The sequence below is a fragment of the Phoxinus phoxinus genome, assembly GCF_949152265.1.
Source record: "Phoxinus phoxinus genome assembly, chromosome: 1".
NCBI classification, from domain to species: domain Eukaryota; kingdom Metazoa; phylum Chordata; class Actinopteri; order Cypriniformes; family Leuciscidae; genus Phoxinus; species Phoxinus phoxinus.
Window position 1 is genome coordinate 33,251,729 of NC_136876.1, and position 19,464 is coordinate 33,271,192.

General features: G+C 37.6%; 1 protein-coding gene across 2 annotated transcripts in view; it reads left to right on the top strand.

Moving 5' to 3' along the window:
• The first annotated feature begins 16,363 nt into the window (after positions 1 to 16,363).
• The window catches only part of cacna1ha (calcium channel, voltage-dependent, T type, alpha 1H subunit a), a 58,319-nt gene continuing 55,218 nt past the window's right edge, over positions 16,364 to 19,464 (top strand). For both annotated transcript variants that reach the window (XM_079611656.1, XM_079611657.1), the window contains exons 1-3: positions 16,364 to 16,470; positions 17,937 to 18,070; positions 18,429 to 18,526. In XM_079611656.1, the coding sequence (XP_079467782.1) occupies positions 16,378 to 16,470; positions 17,937 to 18,070; positions 18,429 to 18,526 (325 nt within the window). In that variant the 5' untranslated portion in view covers positions 16,364 to 16,377. The remainder of the gene's footprint in view (positions 16,471 to 17,936; positions 18,071 to 18,428; positions 18,527 to 19,464) is intronic.

Genomic DNA, 19,464 nt, shown 5'->3' on the forward strand with positions numbered 1-19,464 from the left:
CGTGGGCGTTTTAACGGACTGTGGAAACGGAATTTCTCATTCAAGCAGATGCACAGTCACGTATCTCCATGGCAATCAGGAGTGTGCTAATTGCGTGTCTATGTGATTCCCATCCACTTCGCTAGTGCTAGTGGGAGAACTTACTGCACAAACGTAGACTTGGACATATCAGTTTCAAAGCTGAAGACGCTCTTATTGACCGAGGGCCTCTGTTTAAACATTTATTTACCAAGTGAAATTGTAATCAATTTGAAGAAGCTGTTGTAGCACTTGGTTTTAAAGATTAATGCATGTTTTATTTACATGGGCTTTAGCATTTAGTGAAGGTAATGGAGCCAGAACTTCTATTGGGATTAGAAAAATATATATATTTATGCTGCCATTTTATGTCTTTAAAATGTGAAATACAGCATGTAAAAGTACAATAACTTACAAAATTGTTCATTGCAATGCCACAGACTTTTTTGCTCACTTAAAGGAACACTCCACTTTTTTTGAAAATAGGCTCATTTTCCAACTCTTTACCATTTTCGAATCCATTCAGCCGATCTCCGGGGCTGGAAAAATATCGAAACTCTTTGGTCATTTTTTTGAGAGAGATGCTAACGGTCTAATCAGATTCAATTATCTATGCTAAGCTATGCTAAAAGTGCAGTGTTTCTTTAACTCTAGATTATATGATGTCATCTATATTAAGTGCTTCCGCCATGTTTCAAATCGACACAACACTTCCAACATTCCAACTCAACAACTAGAATTGAGCGTTTCCGCTTGTAGTAAATACTACTTTGCGTACTCATTTTTATGCTCTGTAACTCATATGATATTACCGACTCAAAAGGAGACTACAGTTAATGCATTTAGTACCCTGGATGCTGTTTTTCTTCTAAATGTTGCTTGTTTATGGAAAGCTTTAGCTGATGTAATGTTACTAGTGTACGTGGGCTCTAATATTTGTGACTGATATCTGCACCTGCTTCTGTTTTTCTCTCATTTGTTGTGTCACACTGCATGTAAACTGGTCCATGGCATAGTGTTGCTTCTGAAATTGCTTGAATTTATGTTGCACAAAAATTAGGCTGTCCTTTCCATCTCTGAACCATTTGTAATCATGTTATGTAAGTTGCTAATTTCCACACACAAATCAGGCAAGCGACATATGGAAATATTGTTTATTGTCAACAGAGATGTGGGACAAAATATATAGAGTGCTTTTATCTCTCACAGGCTATCACCACTGTTGTGCCTGTCCCTTTTTAAAAGACTCTTAAAGTGCACAAGCCAAAATATGACATATCTATTGTCTGGCTAAAATTCAAGCTGCTGTGCAAAATGGATCCCACACTCTCTTTCAGAGGGGTTACATTTATAGTCACAAAAGCTGTTGCTTTGCAGGTTTGAAGTACAATAAAATGTTCAAAGGAAAGCATTGTGGGCAACCAACCATCACTTTCAACCATAAGCCTCATTACAATTCCTATTCACCCTTAGACCTAATCTTTGAAGGTAGGAAGTTACTTTTTACAAATTAATTTAAACAACTAGTGAGATTTATATGAAAAAAGCTTCTCTATGTGTATGTGCTATTAAAATGGCTTATTTAATATCACACAGATTATTTATTTATCAAGCAGCAGGATTGTTCATTTTTGAAGAATGTTCTGCCCATGCTTTTCCATACATTGAAAGTAAATAAGGACTAGGGGTGACTATCTTTAAATAAAAATCATTAAAAAAAACAAAAAACATATTATTTGTGTGTTCCAAGTCTTAGGTCACATGGTAGATAGATTTGAGATAAATATTTCTAGTATATCGATCCAATTAATACATGGATAATTCATTCACAAATCATGAATTGGTTCTCAGTTCAACTCACTGAATGCAGAGGTTTACAGCTCAATGGAGGGGAAAATTATTAGTGATTAACGACTTAAATTTAAGTCTATTAATCACCCAAACCTATTGAATAACTTTAGAGAACTTGAAACGTAACTTTTATAATACTTGTACGGTGCTTTTGTGTCCTTTTTTTACTTGAAAGCTTCAGATCCCATGTATCAGACCAGCACAGTCTTCAGAATTTAGCATATTCCATTGAAGGCAGAAAATCAGAAGGTGCATAAATGATGACAGGTTTTGCATTTTTGTGCGAACTATCCCTTTAAACTACCTTTCTTTCTTTTAAAAAAAGAAAAGTGCTATTATGCCCCTTCACAAAGTCTTGATTTTGTTTTTGGTCTGGTCTGCTAGAACAGGTTTTTATGCTTAAATGTTTTTAAAAAAACATTATTTTTCAAATATTTTACATTATTGCAGGACCTCTCTTCCCAGTCCATCAGTAAATCTCTGTTTAGTTCCGGTCTCATAGAAGCCCCGCCTTCTGAAAAGTGTTATGTGCTTTGATTGGTTGGCTGGGCCAGCATGTTGTGATTGGTCAACCTCTTCGAGCGTGTTTCGGAAATGTCACACCCCTTACCATAACCAAGAGTTTCAACACACTACTAACGCTACTCAACCAGGCCTCGCCCCCTTTTTTGCATATACTCTGGGAGGGAATTATTTAAATGAGGAATATTGTGACGTACTTTCCCAAAGAAAATGCAAACGGGAGTTCAGAAACAGAGCTTACTGATATAACTCACTTTGGAGTGGACTGTGTGCTTTGTACATTTGCAGATGTTTTTCATGCTCAAGCAGCAGAATTACACACTAAAGAAAGCTGAAAAATAGGTCTTCTTTAAAATGTAGTTGTGGAGGTTCTTCTCTCTCTGTCTTTGTTGTCGTTTTGAACAGAGAATTGACAGATGAACAATGGCAAGGACGTTAGACAGGAAAGCTCTCAGGGTGCAGAAGATTATAGGCCTGTTATGTGAAATTACAGCGTTGGCGATATCAGACGCTATTGTTTACACAGTATAGATATAATTTGTTGATTTAATTATTAATTAAAGAAAGCTGCAGGGCCTGCATATGACAATAGAAAAATAACCAAAGAACTTGTTGAATATTGCCAGAGGGGATGAGGTGCCAATAATGGAGGATGCTTCACCCGTTTAATGCAACGAACAGCATAAAACACGCTGCACTTATACGGAGCATTGTTTGGAATAATGTGTGTGTAATGGATACTGTAATGGAGTAAAAGAAGATAGACACACATTAAAGACAAGAGCATTGTAATATCTCTTAAAGGTGTTTTTTTTTTACTAGACTCTTAATCTAATGTAAGGCAGCAAAGGTTTGTGGGAAAGGAAGCTGCTGAACACTTATGCGTTGTCCCCAAGGCAGACACGTGTTCCTGTAGAGACAACCAAAGAGGAAATTAGATTATTTTTCTCTGTGCTCCCTGCCTCTATGTTTCTCCTCCTTATGTCTTTTCTTTTCTTATATGAAAGGAGGGTAATTTCAGACATGTTCCCTGCTGCAAAGAGCTGAGATTGCTGAATCCAAGGCAGTGTTTTAAAGTACAGATAAGTGAGTCGGAGCGAAGGACTTTTTTAATGATGCAACACTTACTGGCTGTTTAATCACAATTGTGACTTTTTTTCTTGCAAGTATGAATTTATATTTCGCAAATCTGACTTCTTTTCTCAGAATTCTGAGATATAAACTTTCAATTGTGCTAAAATCCAATTCTGAGAAAAAAGTCAGAATTGCGAGTTTATAACACGCAATTGCGACTTTATAACTCACAATTCTGACTAACTCAAAGTTCTGACTTTATTACACGCAATTGTGACTTTATATCATGCAATTCTGACTTTATAACATGCAATTCTGTTTATATCATGCATTTCTGACTTTATAACTTGCAATTGTGAGTTTATATCATGAAATTCTGAAAAGTAGCAATTACTTTCTTTCTTTTTTTGTGGCGGAAACAAGCTTCCCTAGTTCACAGCTGTTTCGCTAGTCTGTATTTGTATAGCCGTATCTTTAAAGGGGTGGTAAAATGCCCTTTTCACAAGATGTAAAATAAATCTCTGATGTCCCCAGTGTGTGAAGTCTTAGCACAAAATACCCCGCAGATATTTTTATATAGCATGTTAAAGTTGTCACTTTTTGAGGGTTTGCAAAAACGCACCATTTTGTGCCTGGCACTTTAAATGCAAATTAGCTGCAGCAGAGGGCGGGGTTTAAAGAGCTTGTGCGTGTTAGCAGCTGCGATTACCTCACGCAGACACACTAAAATGACACTTAAAAAACTAAAAAAACTGTTCTGCCTTTAATGTTAAAACAGAGTCAGACAAAGATGGAGAGACTCGAGAAGAAGTGACAACATGTAGAATGCAACAGGACGTCTCTGAAAGGTTAGTTGATGAATTTATGTTGCTGATGTGGCGTTAACTATCTTCAATTAGCATATTCTGTCATGGTAATCTATAAATCGCTCGTATAGGAACTGTTGTGAGATGCACACAGACTGACTTTCTATTGCATATGAAAAGATGGATGCTAAAGTTTGAGCTGACTCACAAATGTGCTCGACTATAACAACTTTTCCTCTTCTCAATATGGACTGTGTGTTCCCGGGGGCGGGGTTTATGTACATTTTAGGGTTGGTGATGTCTGGTGATGACGTTTCCAAATATCTTTCTTTGCTTTGAACTTTGAGTGTTGTAACTTTGCAGATGTTGTTTACAGTATGTTCAAACAGCAACATTTCACACTAACTAAAGTTAGAAAAGTAAAAATTACTCAACCACGCCTTTAAATCACTTCATTATAATCGTGATGGCTTTGGTGATTTACAGAACAATATCATAGATATCATTTTTTATATATTCTATATATTTATTATTATTTTCATGTATTGGCACATGTAAAGTTGAGCTGAAATAGCAGATTTCAAATGTTGAATTGGGATGAATTCAAATATACTGTCGAATTCGCTCTTTTACAAGTTCGAACAGTGATTATATTTGACAAATAGCTCATTGTGATGTAATAACTGAACTAATCTTTCTGTTTAAACCTGGAATTGACAAGATACATGCTAATTCAGTATGTGACCGTACCCACAGTACACTTTTTTTTTAAAGGAAAGTAGTAATAGATTTTTTTTAAACTAAGAACTGGATCCAAATTCTCTCTACTTATGTTTATTAAAAATGATTTTGTGTCAGAAACGTTTTTGGATTTTGTTACTATAATCACATTAGAGTGAGATTGGGCAAGTGCTTTTTAAAAGGATTGCAAGTGAATGTATATTTCAATTATCAGTGAAAGTGAATGCGCATTTAAGCATTTCCTCGGATTTCCTTTTTGCTGTTGTTTTTTTGGCTCACACCATCTGCTTAGCCTACAGTTTTTATGTTATACATCAACTACTGTCAATCAATGTCAGTGATATGCATTCATGCAATAAAGTGATCTTGCACAGAAGACATAAAACAACAGTTACAGCACTGCAGCTTCTCACTCTCTCTAGTGGAAGTAGTTTAGGTGGGCTGGTTCTCAGATGCCTATCTAGGACTTTAATGCTAAAGTGTCAGTCTGTGATTCCACTCTCTGTTCCTGTATAAATCATTTCTCTGTTGGTGTGTCACACCGCAGATGGCCTGTCCCAGTCAACGGCTGTTCCTGCTGTTACCAAGCAATAATAATAATAATAATAATAATGCTTTAATAATTTTTCATAAGCAATCTAATCAGTGCAATCAATGTTGGCTGTCTCTGTTGTCTCTGTTCCTGATAGCCTTTTTTATTTGCATCATGCACCTTTTTTTTAGTTACACAAATGGCAGTTTTAAAGACATGTTCAAATGGGAAGAAAAAACACTTTTCTTTTTAACTTGGTCGTAATTTACGTACAGGTGCTGGTCATATTACAATTAGAATATCATCAAAAAGTTGATTTATTTCAAGAATTCAACTTAAAGGTGCTATTAAAGGACGCTCCTGAGCGTCTCGGCTCTCGCCTCGTCTACTGACTTTGCACTCAACAGCGACGACACTGCAACTTTATGACATGGAGTCTGCTAATACTAGGAAACGACTAGCACAACACAGACTCCAACACAAACTCCACATAATAATAAAAAAACAAAAGAAAGAACACGCACGAGCACTCGCTTGTAAACGTATTGGTTGCAATCTGAAACATCACCGCTAGATGCAGCTGAAAACTCCATACAGCACCTTTAACAGGTGAAACTAATATATTATTATACTCATTACATGCTAAGTGAGATATTTCAAGCCTTTATTTGTTATAATTTTGATGATTATGGCTTACAGCTTATGAAACCCACGAAATCAAAATGTGAATATTACATGAAATCACACAGTAATTAGGCTACACAGTAATACCATGATCATTGAACCAGGTTTTGGTTCTTTTGGCAGTGTGGGCATGTGCAAATTCTGCTGGAAAATGAAGGAAGCATGAAGTGCTCTGTCCTGGTAGACAGCTGGTTGACTCTGGATTTAATAAAGCACAGTGGACGAAAGTCCTCTTTTCTGATGAGAGCAAATTTTGCATCTCATTTGGAAATCAAGGTCCCAGAGCAGTGGCGTAGGCGGAAATTTTATTTTGGGCGGGCCAATGAAAAAATGAAAAGCCTATAGTTTTTCCTAGAAAAAAAAATTACTTAAATATAACTAAACCTTAAAGGGGGTCGCACACCGGACGATAAGCGCAGTGCAGCTTCTAGGACAACTCGAGGTATCGCAGACCGAACGCGCACTTTCTCAGTTTATGGCCAGCAATATTGTTATGTTTAAGGACATTATGGAATTAAGATCATGTCTGTACTATGTTATGATTGTACTGTAGGCTACAATTAAATACAATTGTTGCTGAGTCTGCAGTCTGAACACTTTACCTCCGAGCGTCCGTTAACTGAATGAATTGAGAATATTACCTGAAAATCCGATAACATCAGCCATTTTCATTCTGCTGCTGATTTATGTAAATTAATGTAAAACTAAATGTCTATTGCAGCACAGGGTGAAGTGAGTATATACATTAACGACGATTTGAGACAAATAAGTGTAAATTTTATATATTAAAAATATATATATACATGGTGCTCTGTGGCGCGGCAGGATTTTGAACAAGGTCCTGCAGCCGTTTCTGGGCACCGCGGACAGACGCCGAATGGCGCCGCCGGTGTGTGTACTCTCATAGAGAATAATGTGTTCGAAATTTAAAGACGAGGCGCTGCGCTGCTCTTCTCGTCCGGTGTGCGACCCCCTTAAAAAGGCCGCCAGAACCTGCCGCCCAGAGTCTTCCTGTCGGAACCCCTAACAACCGTAGCAACCAATTACGGAACGGAACGGAAGGAGGCTTTCCACAAATTGCTTCAACAGTTACATTTTTCGGAAAACAAATTAAATACACACACCAGTCAACAATAAATCAGGTTTATATTTATATATTTTCTACATTTGAATAATAACACTAAACTAAAAATGTATTTTGATCAAACTTGCCTGGGCGGGCCAGTGAGTAATGTGGTCGAGCCAGTGCCGCCCTGGCCCATTACTGGCTACGCGCCTGTCCCAGAGTCTGGAGAAAGAGAGGAGAGCCACAGAATCCACGTTGCTTGAAGTCCAGTGTAAAGTTTCTACAGTCAGTGATGGTTTGGGGTGCCATGTCATCTGCTGGTGTTGGTCCACTGTGTTTTCTGAGGTCCAAGGTCAACGCAGCCGTCTACCAGGAAGTTTTAGAGCACATCATGCTTCCTGCTGCTGACCAACTTTATGGAGATGCAGATTTAATTTTCCATCTATGGGGTATTGTGAAGAGGAAGATGTGATACGCCAGACCCAACAATGCAGAAGAGCTGAAGGCCACTATCAGAGCAACCTGGGCTCTCATAACACCTGAGCAGTGCCACAGACTGACCGACTCCATGCCACGCCGCAGTAATTCAGGCAAAAGGAGCCCCAACTAAGTATTGAGTGCTGTACATGCTCATACTTTTCATGTTCATACTTTTCAGTTGGCAAGCATTTCTAAAAATTATTTTTTTGTATTGGTCTTAAGTAATATTATAATTTTCTGAGATACTGAATTTGGGATTTTCATTAGTTGTCAGTTATAATTATAAAAATTAAAATAAATAAAACATTTGAAATATATCTCAAATGTAAGTTTGAGTAATATATATATAAGTCTGTGTAATGAATGAATATAATATACAAGTTTCCCTTTTTGAATGGAATTACTGAATTAAATCAACTTTTTCATGATATTCTAATTATATGACCAGCACCTGTATAAATAGTATGGAGTTTTTGTATGATTTTATCCACTACTGTTCAAAAGTTTGGGGTCATTGAATGTTATTTTGGAAACAAATGAATACCTTTGTTTAGCAAGGATGCTTTAAATTGATCAAAAGTGACAAGACCACATAAACAAAATATGTATTTCAGATAAACACTGTTCTTTTAAACTTTCTATTCATCAAAGAATCCTAAACAAATGTACCATGGTTTCCACAAAAATATTAAGCAGCAAAACTGTTTTCAGCATTGATAACATTAATAAATGTTTCTTGAGCACCAAATTAATTAATGATGCTGACTAAATTACATTTGAAAATATGTTCAAATAGAAAAAATTATTTTAAATTGTAAAAATGTTTCACAATATTACTTTTTTTGATCCAATAAATGCAGCCCTGGTAGGCATAAGATACTTATTAATAAGATAAATCTCATCAACCCCAAACTTTTAAATAGTAGTCTGTAACATTTTAGATTTTGCATAATCTCATATAATAATAAATAATATAAAAAATGAAGATACATTTTAGAAGTTGGATTTAAAATCCACTGAAATCCACTTTATAAGTTATCTTACAAGTGTACTTCTGTCAGGACCACTATCGTCAAATACGATTGGCAATTTCATAAAGTTAGAATTGGCGGTATGGTTCCGTTCTGGGCAAGAACTCCCTGCGCATCCATGCAGCCTAGCATGGATATAAGAGCAGGGAGAGCAGCAATAACCCCCCTTAGGGTAAACAGAACAGAACCAACATGAATGTATTGCAGATATCATTCATTCAAGATTTTAAAGTACAACATGATTCGAGAATTTATTCTGATTCAAGGGGAATCAAAATGCTATCCTGTCTGACGAGAGGAGGAGCTGGGGAGGGAGGAGGGTAATTCGCTCCTGAAAAACGCGATAGCTCCTAATAATACTGAAGGAGCTTACATATGTATACAGTGATAAGTGTGGTATTCCTATAGGTAGACGTGGATCAGCTGAGAGTCAGCTGATGTGAGCTTGACTAACGTGACCTGCCAGAACTGACCCTACGCTTGGTTTGTGTGCTAAAACCAAATGCTGTCCACTTGCATTCTCCATGAAGTTTGAAGATTGGTGGCATTCAATAACCTTTTATTTAACGCCACCGTTGTGCCTGTTTCTTCTCCCGTTTGGAAGGCGTGTGATACTCCAGATCATTATGCACACAGCTGGCAGCGGCTGCGGTGGTTCAGCTGAAATAAACGGCATCTCAGCTCAAGGACACAGTGGAGGGCCACCACACGGGGCTTGTTTAATTGCCGCTGTACGTCCTCTATAAACAGACGTAGGTTTAACGGAGAGAACGGCCGGCACGTTAGCGAAGCCAGCGGTCGACTCAAGGGTCTGCTACAATTCCAGATGTTTCACTATTCCTGGACAGCCCAGGGCCCTCGCACACGTCACATGTGCGTTCAGAGCTTTGATTTTCACCTTGGCCTGGTCTCTAGATCATTCTCACTGATGTGAATCCACACATGATGTATATAGGTGTGGAGCAGCACATGCCCAAAGGGAACATCATGATAGCTTCAGCATTGCACGTAACGATTTCAATTCTCTATTGGAAACATGAAATATGTTAACCTTTTGTGAGTAATATTCCCTGTCTCTCAGATGTATGCTGCATTCATCTGAACACTTTACCATAAAAGATGTGAGCGCTTGTCAACTGCTCTGAGATAAATGTTTAAGCTATAAAAACTACAACCTTCTTCAGAGAAACAAAAAAGTGCTAATTGTCCTCTATGGTAGACTAAAAGCACCACTTTCAGGCAATGATGACCTGGACGTTTTTGCGCAAACTTTGAGTAGGCCTCATGTCGGGGGTTTTTGTAATCTGATATTGTAATGCTTGATAGTAGCCTCAGTAATTTATTTTTAAAGACCAAAATGTTATTGCAAGAATGCATGGGAGCTGTGGTACTTGATCTGTTTTTGTCCATACAGGAAAGTCTTTTATTTAGTTAAAGACATTTTTCAAAAGGGTTGCCAAGTTTTGTAATTTATACACCCCGTGGACAGCCATTTTAAAAAGTGTGTTGTGGGCAGCATTGGCTGAAATTTGTAATGCATTTTAAAAGGTTCCTGTAAAGGTTTTAAAAACCTACGTATGGAAAATGCAATACAGATGTAGCGTTAATTGAAATATATTTTGTCTTCTTTACACAATAATCAATTTGATGCTAATAAATTAATATAAAGCATGCTAAAATATGAGCAAGCGTGCAAAAATATTGCAAGCACTTTGATCTTTTTAGTTGTTCTATTTATATTAATTTTGCATTTAAGGAATTATGACCTCATGACCTCAGCGCAATTCAAGCTGTAGCCGTGCAATTTAAGAAACTTGAGTTTTTGTGTCACTATCTATGTTAGAGTGACTTTGCCTGTCAATCAAACACTATGACCTCTATTTTCTGCACACAAAAGCAGCTGCGGATTCTGGTTCACCAGTGATTGATAATTTGAGTTTGTCTTTGCTCCCGGGACCGTTTCTCCGTATTGTTCCTGTGGATGGAAGTGTTTAGCAGCATGTTGTGGAGACTAAGAGAAACGATGATGGTTTGGATGTGATCAGCAGGTTTTCTTGCAGTACAGCTGGCCTGGTGCGGTTCTTAGATCCGCTGGATCTGTTGTGGGAATTCAGCCACCTGACAGTGATAAATGGCTCGTCTCTCGCAACTGCATTCTATAAACCTTTTACTTATCCAGGTCCGTGATCATTAAAAGCCACTCAGCTTGTGGAATCTGGTATTTTATCATACTCCTTGTTAAAAGGATCCGACTTAGACCAGGAATGAATTTCCGTACTGTTTGATGCTGGTTAATGATGGCATCTGCCTGTCGGCTGACAGGAAAACGGATAATAAAAGAGGTCAGACGTTCAGCGGTATTTAATGTATAGGATTAATGATGTTAAGTGGTGGTGAATGGAGAACACAGGAAATGAGAATGAGATTATCTTATTTCTAAGAAGCCGCTTACACTATCACAGCCTGATACATCCACTGAAGCAGGGAGGCTTTATTGTATTTCAAGGCCAGGACTTACTCCCTCCCATCATTATAGTGTCATAGTTCATAGATGGTATGCTGAATCGCTGTTTTAAGGCATTGGATCTTCTGTCTCCTCTAAAGTCTCCCCAAAGTCCTTTTAAGGAAAGTCATTTTATTCAACGGCCATCTCGCCAATGACCTGGGTAGCAATTTTCTATATAGGTAATACATATACAGATAAACATGTACAGTACAGCTCCTATCTACTTGAATGGGAGAAATACTGAAAGCTACAAAACAGTTTGTTAAGATTACATTTCAATAGCATGTATGAGAATGTTGGGACTTTCATTCATACATCTGCCATAATTGAGCGATACAATTTCTACAATTTTTTTTACTGAGCTCTTACAGTCTTATTATATTTAATCACAATTAAGTAAACACATTTATTTGCATCCTATTAGGCACATTGTCAATTGTGCAATGTTGTAAAAACAAGTTATATTCAATAATTAATTAGTCTTCAGTGCTTGAGCTTGACCTGAGAATATTTCTGTCTGCTAAGTCTGGTACATACATAGTAGTAAATACTACTTTGAATTACAACACCAGAATATTCTTTGTATTCATATGCTGTAAGTCGCAGAGTACTGCAAAACAGGAAGGACCCAACAATATTGTCTGTCCCTGGGGTTTGGACCCTCTGACCTTACTGGAGAATGTTATTACAGACTGTCTTGATTGAATTTGCTCTCTGCTAATGAACGCACAGCAGAGGGGAGCAATACATCTCCACTTGCAATGTGATGAGTTGGCTGACTCAGAAGAACCCGGTCACCCTTGTGTCAGTGCGGTCCGTTAGTCTAGGTGGCAGGCTGTGACGGTCCTCTTGGCTTAATCAATGTGACGACTTCATTAATCCTTTTCTCCTACGCTAGCAACAAGCAAATAATCCAATTGTTAGCAGTGACAGTAAGCAGTGAGACTTCCAGTTTCAGTTTCAGAGTCCTTTTTTTTTATGGGGGGGGGGGGGGGGTCATGATGCTGCCAAGAAAGGTGAAACCAGCACTCAGCGAAAGCCCATTTATCATTTTGAAGGGTTTCACAGAAAAAGGAAGCCTCTCTTTAAGCTTTAACATCGCAGGATATTTGTATTACCGGTAGTATAAAAGGAATCTATAATGTTTTTTTCTGTACGTCAGTCATTCATAGGTTGATTTCCCACTACTGTGGCATTATGAAAACAACTTTTCTCATTATAAAAACAAGAGGGTGAACATTGTGAACAAATCTATTTAGTCAGTATTTTCTCGTCATATTCGTCAATTTTAAACTGACTGAAAATGCATCTAATTTTACTCAACAAAAACAACTCACCAAATATTCAAACATTTTATATGTTGCTAAAACGCGTCACTTGTAAAACATGTGAGATGAAAAGACTGAATTTGAAAATAACACAACATATTTTAATAAACTCAATTGTAATGTATCCAAATTCCGTCTTGCTTATTGCCACTTACTGGGGCATTGATGTAATCTGCAAAAAAAGTTCAGTGAATGAATCAGAATAAATCTTTTTAGTTAACTGATTCAAAAGTTTCAGTTCACTGCATGGGAGAAATCAAAAATCACGCATACGCTTTTAAATACCCAGAACAATCTTTTGTATATTTTTACCTAACTTTAATGCTGTTATAACATCGGCAACTATCAGAGAGAAAAAAATAAAGAAGCTACTGCTAATAATCTGAACAGCAGTGCCAAAAACCCACATTAGCACCTAGAATGTGTAAATGAACACCTCTGTTAATTGTCTTATTACTATTGCTTTATTTGCCAACTAAATGCCTTATTTATTCAGCAACACGATGCCAACTGCTGCAATCACAGGGATTTAAGTTTAAAGTGTGATTTCCAACCTCAATAGTTTTTCAGTGAGTCATGCATTTGCATGTTAGTGGGTTTCAATCAGGGCGGTAGCTGCGGCTTCCTCAGAAAAGAGATGCTGGAGGTTTGTTCTAACACACAGACACATTTTGCAACAGTCATATGGCAGATGTTCACAATTGAGCGTGATAAAGGAGGCAGTCTGCCACTTAGTGTACCACTTAGTCGGCAGGATGAGTTCTTCAAGGACAGACAATGTATTGCACAAACACAGTTCCATCTAACCATCAAAGTCGTGCAACTTTTCTGTGATGTTGCAGAAAGCCCAGTAAATTACTGCCATAAGCCCCATTGCTAGAGCTATCTGAAGACAATAACTGGAGGCTTTGGATGAAAAAACACTCAGACGAGCCAAGTTTTCTGTGTTGTTGCTGTGTAGAGAACGAATAAAATGACAGCGATTTTCATCACTGCAGGTCACCAGGTCGCTGTATTGTTGGTCTCTAGTAGGCGTTCATGCTGCTGGATGCCCTAATACCCATAGCTTTGAAAAATCTGGTCACATAATAGATCTGTTGATTGTAAAAAATAAGATCCATTTTGACGAGAAATCAGTTCTTGCTGCTTCACATTGTGCAGGGCAAGTTTGTATATGGCAGTGAATAATGTGTCATGTCCTGAACAAGATGAACAATTATCAATCAAAGTATGAATTAAACTCACTCAGAATACAGACAATTAAATCATATTGCTGTATGTGGGCAGCGACAAATCATCTAGAAGAGATTAATCATTCACAATAACATTGAACTAGATTGCTAAAAATGGCCCTTATCACATACACACTTTTAATATTTCTCTATAGGGAAAATGGACAAATATTGACTCATTCTGCACTACACCAGTTTCAGATGCTCTCTAGAATAAGAATGTCCCTCTCCTGATGCCGACAGACAGAAATTCATTAAATTTATCAAAATTGACAGTGAAGACTTTGTCATAGAACAATTCCAAGTCAAATAAATGCTGTTCTTTTGAACTTTCTATTGTCAAAGAAACCTGAAAAACACAACTGTTTTCAACATTGGTAATTATGAGGACTGGAGTAATGTCTGCTGAAAATTCAGCGTTGACGTCGCAGGAATAAATTTAATTTATGTATTCTAATATAAATCAGTTATTTTAAATTGTAAAATTCCATAATCAAATAAATGCAGCCTTGGTGAGCAAACAAACTTTTCAAACGCATTAGAAATCATATTAAACGAACACATTTGAATGGTTGTGTAACTTGTGTATATAAAGTCTATTTAAAAAAAAGAGAGAGAGAATTCTTTTAATAGGTCCAGAAGAAATATGTCAACACAAGACCAAAACTGTGTTCATCATGTGATTTCATGGCTTCTTTAAGACTTCCACCAAATGTGCTTGTTTGGTGACTCTTATTTTACTGTAAGTCTCTATTAACTAGTATGAAACACTTACATTTCCAAAACACATCATGTGCAAAGTATTATGAAGCAATGTATTTATTGTAGCTTGTCTGTGAATAATACAAGAAAGGTAAGAAAGGGGGAAGAATGGTGGAATAATAAAGGAGTAGAAAGAAGAAAACAATCTTCACAGTGGTTGGAACATTTTGCCTCCCTAGAGTTGGCTCGACTGGTGGTTGGGGAAATTCTTATTTTAGCAGCAATGCATTTCCATTTACCTTTTAAGGGGATGGATAGACCGCAGAGCTGGTAAACTTGGCCAGTTCGTTTCAACAGAAAAGCATTATTTATTAAGTGACAGATTATCAATTTAAGCCACTCCACTCAGACTGTAGACTGTGAGTGGGAACGTGACTTGTTAAAGTCCACTCCATTTCCTGTATTTCCCTGGAGAGTGTAGCCATCTTTATGAAGTGGGATTTGGGACCTGGATCTGCTTGGAAGTATGACTGAGACGTTATGTCTGTCATGCTAATCAAAGTATTCCACATCCTGATTTACCACGGCCCCCCCGGGCGGCCACTGTCCATCCTGGAAAATCATGTCCAACCCTATTTTTCTTCATTGTGTGCAAGTTGAATAGAAATCCTTGAAACTCTTGAAAATATTTTTTTTGCTTCCGTTCTCTTTTCTTTACACCTTATCTGTTGTTTGTGAAGGCACAGTGACTTGAAAATCCTCAGGGTTCATCAGCACCTGATTTCAGTCACTGCTCCATTGTGAGGGAACACAATGTTGTGACGCCCACAATCCGAAGCTCTGTGATTGCTTATGGAAATGAGTCCATGAAACAGTGTTCAAATTTCTCATTTGTGTATTGCATGGCAAATGCCCATCATTTGCCCCATTTTAGATGAGCGGACCTGCTGCATAATAGATGAGTTGCGAAGCCCTTGGTGGAACGAGGATGTCATTTCAACCCTAGGATAGCTGAGTGTGTCCTTGGAGGGTTTAAGCGCAGATGTTTTAAAGATTGTGTTTGAATAGAGCTAGATGATCAGAAATAATCTGGAGAACATCAGGATCCATAGGGGCCTGTGGGTGTTGTTGGTGCTGATTTGTGGTGTGACGGCCGCTGGTCATGATGGTCGTGATCTTCAGTGTAGCGGACAGCGCTTATGGAGATGCTGATAGGTCGTGCTTGGTGACAGCAGCAGCAACAGCTTGTTTCGGCCTCGTCGCTGACGGTTCTTATGGCATCTGACATCTCAGACAGCAGTGGAACCAATAGTTGTGCAGCTGAAACAGACATAACCCTGTTTCTGTTGCACTCACTAAATATTTCAGCACATAAGCAGTGAGAAGAACATTTTATTTCTGCTTGGATCCTTGATATGGCTGCTTTGGCTGTATAGTTTATTGAATGTCTTACGAATTCAGACACATTAAACTTAACAAAAGTGATGGCAAATACATTTATAATCGTCATATTAGAAAGATTTCTGAAGGATTATGTGGAGTAAGAATGGAGTAATGATGCTGAAAATGTAGCTTTTTTATTTAAATTTTTTGCAAACCCATAGTGTTGTTTGCTCTAATTTGTTAAACTCATAACTAAGGGATCAATAAAATCAATATTGGTGTTTACCATCTATGTATCTTTATGTTCCAGAGACATATTTCTTTGCAATTAGCTAAACACAATCCAGAAAGCATGACTATATGATATCTGTGATATACTGTATTTCCTTGACTCTTGTGCACATGGTTTGAGCATGTGAGCATGCTGGTGATTCTGTTGAACTGTGTGACTCTGGGCATGTTCCAGCCATGTGAGGACCTCAAGTGCCAGTCTGAGTGGTGTATCATCTTACAGGTAAGTCTCGCTCCAATATGCTATGAGAGATGGACTCTGAAAGCTCATTATATGATAATGTTCCCTCAAACATCATTCAAAGATAGTATTCCATAAAAGTTTTGGATAGAAAGTAGATATTGAATTGTATATACTGTAGATATTAAATTGCACAAAATAGCATTAAACCAAATGGCCCCTGCAATCAAATGTCGTTAGAGCTTTTCTCAGAACTAGCTTCAGTTTTCTGAGCCATTACTTCAAATCAAACTAGTTTCAATGAGATTTGTAGTGGATGTACTGTATGAAGATCAAACAGGCGTCCTAGAATAACAGCCATTGTTCATCACATTTTAGACTAACATGCTCCATGTCAATTTTTTTTGTCTTTAATCGGTTTATCCATATTTTTCATCATTTGAAACCTGACAACCTTTCCTTGTCTGCATGACATTCCTGGATTTTATATGTGCATCAGGGTATAGTTAATCAACTAATACTAAAGCAATACAATTATTATAATTTTTATTTTTATATATATATACCGGTAATATAAAAAAAATATTTTATTTCAGTTAGTTGGCAAGGCAACATTAACATAAACATCTAGTTCAACTTTATGTATTAAAATAACTAAAACTGAAAAAAAGATAAACTATGGACATTCAAGCAAAAATACACAACAAAATTACTAAAACTTTAAAACTAAAAAAAAAAATATAAAGATAAACATGTATTCAAAATATTAATAAAAACTATAATAGTATCTAAAATAACACTGGTGTGGATTATGGTGGATGTCCAAAATACTTTTTGGGGCCACAATACATCAGAATTCACATTTTAGTCTTAAAAAGATTCGTTACCCTTTATTTTATCTGTTTATTTTATCATTTTTGTGTCCAATGTCTGTGTTTAGGACTGTCCCACCATAGACTTGGCGTTAAGCCCATGTTTTGTGGCACACACAGGTCTAGGGGTCACTGGAACCTTTGCCAGATATCAGACTGAAGCATTTTGCTTCCTTAGTTTTGTAATTCCCTGTAATCCTGCCCACGCTCCCACCAAAGTGAGCTGGGTTGTATACATGGTACTGTGGGAAATTGTTATGTCCAGAAGAGCCTGACATCAGCATCGGCAGGATTTCGGAGAGCGGTTCAGCTGAGGCCAGAGCTGAAAATACTACATAACATGAATCATAGCTGATCTTCTCACTCTCTCCCTGTAAAACTCTCAAATGGTGCCCAAATTTATATACACACATTTTTGAAGTTCTTAGCCTGCTAAAGCGACATGGTGATGGGGAAAAAATGCATGAGAGGAAACAATTATATTGCAATGCTCTTGCGTTCTTTCACAAAGCAAAAATGTTGCACATAAGCAAAAGCATTGAAATATAATAGTTTCCCCCCATCTCATGTTCTCCCTCCTACGTAAAATGTCGGTCCTTCTATATGATTGAAAATACTGTGAGTTTTTGTCCTCAGGCATTTGATGACTGCATCTTCGCCTTCTTTGCTGTGGAGATGGTCATCAAAATGATAGCCCTGGGGATTTTTGGATCAAAGTGTTACCTTGGCGACACATGGAACCGCCTGGACTTCTTCATTGTCATGGCAGGGTGAGGAAACCTGTCTCTTTTCTCACTTGTCACTCGTGCATTCAGCCATTATCACCACGGTAAAGCTGGTCAGGAGGGACCCGCCGCTCGATTTACGGGCTGTCAGTTGGGAAATAGAATTACTGTGAGATTTCTCAGCGCTACGATTCATTAACCATTTAAAAAACATTCCCCTTCCCCTTGTTGTTTAAATTGACCTTTTAAATTGACACGAGTGATGAACGCATCAAGTCTTCTTTAAAAAAAAAACACTTTTCTTTCATTATCCTCACGTAAGATCGACAAAAAGAAAGGTTACAGAGATTGACCTTTAGTGTCTGACCCTTGCAGTACGTTTCCTCTGCTCTGCTTCCTCCAGGATGATGGAGTATTCACTGGACGGTCATAACGCCAGCCTGTCAGCCATCCGGACTGTGCGAGTGCTCAGGCCCCTGCGAGCCATCAACAGAGTGCCTAGTAAGTGTCTTTCATGCTGGAAAATCCTGATAAAATGATGCATTTATGGTCATTGATTGGATCAAGGTGGTTTAAACATATTGATCAATCAGGTTAAGTCGACCGGGTCACCTTGCCTGAGCTGCTGGGGATCCAAGGTGATTAATCACATGACATTTACGGCTAGCAATTTGTATATTTCCAGGAGAATCTTTTTCTCTGCTATGAATTTCCTTGACAGCAACAAACTAGCTATTATATTCCAGAAAGCAGCTTTAACCACCTGAGGCTGCCATGACCTGGTTTTTCCAGCAGGCTGATCTTTGGCTGCTGATGCTACCTGCCTCTCAAAGACATTGTTATGTGTCATTTCATCTGTGATGAAAGGAGAAATCAGCTGCCTGATCTATGACATGTGAAGCAGAGATCATCTCAGCCAATCACGTGATGAGCCTGTGTGCAGGAAAGACAACTTACAGAACACACTAGTCTATAAAATTACCCAGCAGAACATGTCCCACAAACGAGAGGCGTATTTCTTTTAGTAATGAACCTCTGTGTGACGGACTGACAGTTATATTCGATCTCCTAGATCCTATAAGAAAAAACAGCGAGTCCCATAATGTGTCCCATAAGTCTAAGGGAAAATAAAATTACAAGTGTGTCCAGTTTGCCTCTGTTTACTGTTAACAGACTTTTACAAAGGCAAGTGTCCTATATAGACAGTGCGTTTAAAACTTTCGGAATAGTTAGATTTTTTTGTTTCTGAAAGAAGCATCTCTTATGCTTTCCAAGGCTGCATTTATTTGATCAAAAATACAGTGAAAACAGTAATATTATGACAATTTTTAATTTAATTCATTATTATTATTAAAAATGTAATTTAGTGATGGTAAAGCTGAATTTTCAGCATCATTACTCCAGTCTTCAATTGACATGATCGTTCAGAAATCATTATA